The 6,482-nt window shown below is 43.3% G+C and overlaps 1 protein-coding gene across 3 annotated transcripts in view; it reads left to right on the plus strand.

Annotated features, from left to right (window-relative positions):
* Positions 1-6,482, plus strand: part of LOC109320687 (leucine-rich repeat-containing protein 9-like) — a 70,827-nt gene that overhangs the window by 33,784 nt on the left and 30,561 nt on the right. For all 3 annotated transcript variants that reach the window (XM_019550917.1, XM_019550918.1, XM_019550919.1), the window contains exons 17-19: positions 580-771; positions 1,704-1,829; positions 2,653-2,793. In XM_019550917.1, coding sequence (XP_019406462.1) covers positions 580-771; positions 1,704-1,829; positions 2,653-2,793 — 459 coding nt within the window. The remainder of the gene's footprint in view (positions 1-579; positions 772-1,703; positions 1,830-2,652; positions 2,794-6,482) is intronic.

Genomic DNA, 6,482 nt, shown 5'->3' on the forward strand with positions numbered 1-6,482 from the left:
CTTCTTTACTGTCCGAGCCCTCAAGGCCTGGAATAGACTGCCTACAGAGGTGGTGCAAGCACACACTCTGGACACTTTTAAGAAACATTTGAATGCTTATCTTGCTGGGATCCTTTAACCGTAGCTGACTTCCTGCCCCTTGGGCAGGGGGCTGGACCCAATGGTCTTATGAGGTCCCTTCCATCCCTAATATCTATGAAATCTATAAGGACTCTCTGTGGATTCCTCCACTCTTAACTGATACAGTTATCCCATTCAACCTGATATGAAAGGTCTACAGGGCCTTCCTTTGCTGACCACGATGGGGATTAATTCCACCAGCATTCTTATTGGTGGTAGATGAACTAGACATGGACAGCAGATGGGCTGGGCTCAGATAACATTCAAAGGTTTAATTGTTTATCCAGGGTTCTGTCCAGGCAGGCTTTGAGCTACCAAGTAAAGGACAGCCTGAGCATGTAATCTGGTTGAATCACACCTTTTGTAAATCCATTAAAACCAAGTGCATTACCAAATACTTCCTTTTGCTGCAGTTATTTTTTTATGTACAGTTAGTCTCCAATCACTACTATGTTGCAGCCCAACCTGGAGTATTTTGATGCAAGCCATAATCATGTGATCACACTGGAAGGCATTAGAGGCTTGAGCAAACTGAAATACTTTGACCTGAGCTGGAATCAGCTGAAAAAGACGGGAGAAGAAATAAATGTCTTACGTAAACACACTCCCAACTTACTCAGTCTTGATATCAGGCATAACCCATGGCATAAGGTATGTGTTACAACCTAATGCTCTCAGGAAAACTTTCTACCCAAAACAGTGATTTGACAATAAGGAGCTAAACGCTAGATCTGATTCTTCCATATGTTGAAGCCCCCTTACACCACTCAGCTACATATGAGGCCTTAAAGCAGATGTAAATGTAATTTTTACATTCACTTGAAGTTTCCTTTAGCTTGTCAGGATCTTAATGTAGTGCAGTGGGGGCCAACTTTTTTGGCAGGGCTGCCACAGGGCTGCCGCAATATAAGCCCCATGCTGCACCCCAGCCCCACAAGTGCCACTCTGATCCCTTCCCCTGCCGAATCTATTCCCTATCCCCTCCCCATCTGCCACATGCCACACACACAGGCCACCTGTGCCGCAGGTGGGCCACCCCTGGTGTAGTGGATAATTATGCCCATTTTCTTTAGTCACAGCCTCTAGGAAGAAAGCTACATAAATGATATTAGAAGAAATCTGACACAACAGAGTCCCTAAGAGACACATTTTCCCTTTTCCTCACTTCCAAAGGAGGGTTATTTGCTGATACACCTAGAGTAGCTTTGACATCAGTGCCACATTCAAACTTTGCTCACATTTACATTATTCCTTGTGGCCTGTGCAGCAGGGGTAGCAAGATTCAGCCCCTTCTTCTCTCTTTTCCGCTCACTCTCAGCCCACAGAAGTGGGGAGAACATGATGGCCTTCTGGCAGCTGTTCTCCCACCCCGCAGCTGCTCAGGCTAGGGGTAGGCTGTATAGGGCAGAAAGGGTGCACCTTATGCCCTTGGCTCCAATACATGGACACACAAGACCAATCTCGGTATAAGTATTTGCTTACATAAAATTAGAGCAGATTGGATTGGAAAGATTATCAACAGATTAAAATAAAATCATATATAAAATGCAAAGAAATGAAGTGCCTTTGTTTTCTTTCCCAAGCCAGCCTCATTGCGTCTGAGTGTCATTGGCCGATTAAAGGCACTTACTCATTTAGACAGGGTCCTGATCACGGAAGAAGAGGCTGCAGATGCTATGCGTTATATCGCTGGGTCCAAGATCACTCAGGTTTGATGTTTCATTTTTTTGTAACTTATAGTGCATGTAAGAGTGGAGAAATCAAGTCATAGACATAGTCGTGCCAGTCAACATTTTTTTTAAAAAGGCTTCTCTAATCGTTTTTTTGTTTTTTAAAAACATTTCATTTCATATGCATTCTGAAAATGCCATGTTTTGTGCTGTCAGGAATTTGTGGTGAAGGAGCAGTCATTTAATAAATACTGCTGCTGCTTAGTACTTTGCTGACACAGGTAGTATGGTGGTACACAAAGAAATACCTTGGTATGATAGATTTGATATAATTTTGAAATTGTTGAAAACAACTCTGCTTAATTTCTACTCCCCTTAGAAAGCAGAAAATTAACTATGCTTTTCCTCTTACAGACAGGCGGGAATACAAAAAGTACTACATGAATAATTAACTTTTTTTTAAACAACTGGACCCAAATTCCTGAGACCTTTACTCAGGTTTTATTTTGTCTTTACTCAGACAATCTCTCATTGACTAGAACTGGGACTAATTAGAGCAGGGGATGAGCAGAAATGAAGGGAAGGCTTCAAGATTTCTTCCGATTAGTTTTGTTTGAACTTTTTTGTTTGTTCATTAATACATCCTAAAAATCTAACAAATAGAGCTCTAGACCTAGTAGATCTCTGTTAGATATGTTAATATTTGATATTAGATATAGAATTAGATATATTAATACCTGTTAGATATATTAATATTTGACCCATCTCCTTATATTGGAGGATTGCAAGCCATAAGGTCTTTTCATTTATGGTAAGTTATGGAATATGTACATTACCTTATACAGTATTTTCATTTTGTCAGGCATCTCTGTTAGAAAACTCCAGGACTGATGAAGAGAGGCGACATGTTCTTAGCGTATTCCCTTATGCCAAAATACTGACACAGTTTAGCAAGAACAGAGTGGATTTGCAGACACACCTCAAGAGCAACTGGTATTCTATGGTAAGGTTGAAACTGTATAATATAAAGCAAGTCTGCACTGATGATTTCTGCCATGTCTTTGTTTTGTGCTTGTTTGATGACTTGATATGTGCTAATTATAAATATATTTTGGAGCACTTTAAAATGCAGTGTAGTGCAACATTTAGAACAACAATGACAACAAAACAGGAATCTTTGCCAGATTAAACTGACAATTAGGCCAATGGAGTGTCTTGTCAGTCATAGTGGCTGCTTCCAGATTCCTCTTAGGAGGTGGTAAGAACCCTCACAATGAACATTTATTAGATAACCTTCCCATGGTGGAAATTTCTTTCTAGCATTCCCAGATTTTTAAGGTGGGAAGGGCCCCGTAAAGAACTCTTGCATAAAACAAACCAGAGTACCTCACCTAGGAATTTCTGTATCAAGCTCACAACTTCTGTTTGTGTTAAAGTAGATCTTATACAATGATGTCTAGTGTTGTTGCCTTCCAGGCAGCATCCTTCTAACTGAACTACACACCGCCTGGCTTAGTCCCTCCTGGCCCCACATCTCTTTTCCTTTTGGTTGTCCAGTAAGCCAGCTTCAGCAGCAGGGGAATCTAGCCATTGGCCTGCTGCTTAGGACCTCTGGGAGCTAAGATAAGTACATTCAACCCCACTATGGTGAGAGGAACCTAGCATCTGAATAGCTCAAAATGCCACTTACTTAGCTAAAATAGTTGTGTAAGTGCTACGTATGCAACTGAAGGGGGAGCTGGGGTCTTAATCTTTAAGCATACATGTACTGTTTCCCTAAAATTGTTAGACTGTTCAAGTTATTTTGGACCTTAAGCTGAAAAGATACAATTGCAGTTTCACATATGTATAGTGCAGTTCTTTCTTCTCTGTATACCTGCTCCTTTCTTGTGAGCCTGTAACCAAGTTGGTGCTCCAGGGGCGGCTGGAACAGCCCCTGGTGGCTGCACAACCCATACTCTGCTCCAGCTGTAGTGTGCCCGCCCCTTCTCACTCTCCTGCCACACCTTTGATGTAATTGTTTGATTGGAAGGGAGGCTTCCTAATGGGTCCTAGAGCGAGCCAGCAGGTCCCTCCTGGACTCCGTCAGTCTCAATCCTTCCCTTGCTGTATGAGCACTTTCAGCCTGGCCATGACCCAAGGCACCTGTGAGCCTTAGGGTTAATTATATGGTTCCAGCTGCCCCTTACATCACAGCCATGCCTCGCAAAAGTTACCAATGAATGACTTCGATGTCCTCTATACCCTTGTTGGGACCTCATCCTTCCCAGCTTCAGCCCCTTTTCTTTGGGTCCCAGCCTGAATCATTCCCTCTCAGGTTGTGCCCTGCTTGGGCTATAGGCCACTGGCCCAGATCTTGCCCCTCTGGGGCTACCTCTGCCCTGCCTTGGGCACTGACCCTACTCTGGCTTCATCTGGGCCCCTGGCACCAGTCTCACCCCTCTAGAGCTGCCTCTGCCCTGCCTTAGACATTGAGTCTGCTCTGTATGCAGGACCCCCTGGCCCTGGTTCTGGCCTTCCCAGGTCCTTGTCCAACTCATGTCCAAGCCAGGCTTCAGCCTTTCTTTCTCCCTCTCTAGGCTTGGATCTCCCCATCAGGTCTGAGCTGCTAGCAGGGCTCTAAACGTCTGTGTGCCCCTCTAGCACCCTGCTGTGGGTTAAGCCCCCAGGTGTCTCCAGGCACCTCTCGGGCACCCCACCATGGCCTCTTCTCACTCCCCTTTCAGCCACTCTCAAACCATTGTTGAAACTATAACCCAGGAGTAAGCCTTCTGGCAAATACAAACTAAGCCCCCTTTGGGTCCAGACATAGACAATGGCGACCTGCCTGCATAACAGGGTTTCCCCCTTACCCCAGGTAATATTACCTTCTAGGGCATCATCATTGTTTGACTTCCTCAAGATAGCCCTGGTGCCAGTTAAGAGATCTCCTGCATTGCTATGGAGTTGTTGCCTCCAACTGCCTCCTCTGGCTCAGATCCTGGGTTCATATAGCTGGAAGCCACATCCCATTTGGTCACATAGCTCCCTGAGCTGCTACAGGTGTTTCCTGAGTGGGCTTGCTGATGTGCCTCTGGTGCAACTTACTACTGCTGGTCCAAGCAGGGTTTTGCCTTGCTAGATTATTGCAGAGTAATCAGCTGTGTGATGGGCACTCCTAGCCTCTGCCACTTCCCCTGGCTGGCTGTTTTCCTTGTAGCCTGCTCTGCCTGCTAGTCTTTTATTCTCTAATAACAGGAGCTTTGTGACTCTCAGTTACAGAGCCGGCAGGTTTGAAACTTTCTGGTATTCAATGAGTTCTAAGAAAATGCAACACCAAGCCCAATTACAAGGAGAAAGCTGGTAGGTCTAATTTCAGGCCTAAGCACATTGATGGTATTGCTTCAAATAATGTCTCTTACCTTGAATGACCAATTATGTTTAGAAGCATATTATACAACTGAAAACCATATAGGAAGAGCCAAGGTCATCCTAACCTGTCATAATCCATGCTCTGACCTGTCATCTGAAATCACGTTAATCTCCCAAGGATAAAAGGTTAAGAGCTCCTCTGTCAGTTCAATTTGTTGTGCAGAGTACAGAATAGCTAGAGGAAAACATTTTCTGCTGATGAGCATAGTGGCCTACTCTGCGTGCATTACAAAGTGCATGTTTGCAGAAACGGCCAAGAAAACCAGCGTTTCTGCACACAGCGTTACACTTTTGGGGTATTATTAACCAAGTTCATGTAGGGACAGAAGATATTTTTGCAGAAAGAAAGGGACATCACAAGACCTAGAAGAATGAATGCTTTGCCCATTAGCATAGCAAAAATAAAGAACAGCTTTGAATTCTGTAACGATTGCTTGTTGTAGATCAGAGATGGTGCTGAGTGCCCTGGACCCCCAAAGATCTAACCTGCAAGTTCCCAAGCTAAGATGCTTGGTTAGTCTAATAAAACATACAGTAACCTTACTAGTTGTTTTCTGAGAAAGGGTGGTGTCATGGCAATGCAGTCACATTGCGGAAAAGATCATTGATTGCACTTTCTGTCTGTCACGAAGGTTTTGAGAAGTGAGTGTTTGCAGTCACTGCAGATGAAAAACAGTTCTTTGACAAGGCTAAGTGAGAAATATGCATTTGGATCTAAATTTATCCCTGCCCAAGAGTTTTTCAGGCGTGAAAAACAAAACAGATGAATATGATGCAGACATTAAAGGAAAAAAAAGGAACATGTTTATGCTGAATCAGAGATAAAAGGGAACCATGAAATTAGGATTAATCCTTTCTTAATAAACATTGAACCCCTAATAGACTACTAAGCTAACAAATTCAGGTGATAGCCTGACCCATCGGAAATGAAAGTTTTACCGTTGACTTCAACAAGACCAAGATTTCACCTCTGGATTTAGAATTAAGACATGTGACAGCAGGCTAACAAAATCACATCATTCTTATTCCATGTTTGCAGAAAGGGTTAAATTAATCCAGTACTGAGATCCGGTTTATACTAGAAACATTTTATGCATGATGCTGATGCTAGATTTACCTGCATTGGGCATTTGAGAGTATGTTTATTTATGCTGCACAATCATGGTTTGGTCTGGTGCAGGTGGTGGAGTCTTCTTGAAGATATTAAAATGAAAACCTGAATTGTTTCATAGTTTCATAGTTTCTAGGGTCGGAAGGGACCTGAGCAGATCATCTAGTCCG

This window comes from Crocodylus porosus, unplaced genomic scaffold, assembly GCF_001723895.1.
Source record: "Crocodylus porosus isolate Cpor-Errol unplaced genomic scaffold, CroPor_comp1, whole genome shotgun sequence".
In the NCBI taxonomy this organism is placed as follows: Eukaryota; Metazoa; Chordata; order Crocodylia; family Crocodylidae; genus Crocodylus; species Crocodylus porosus.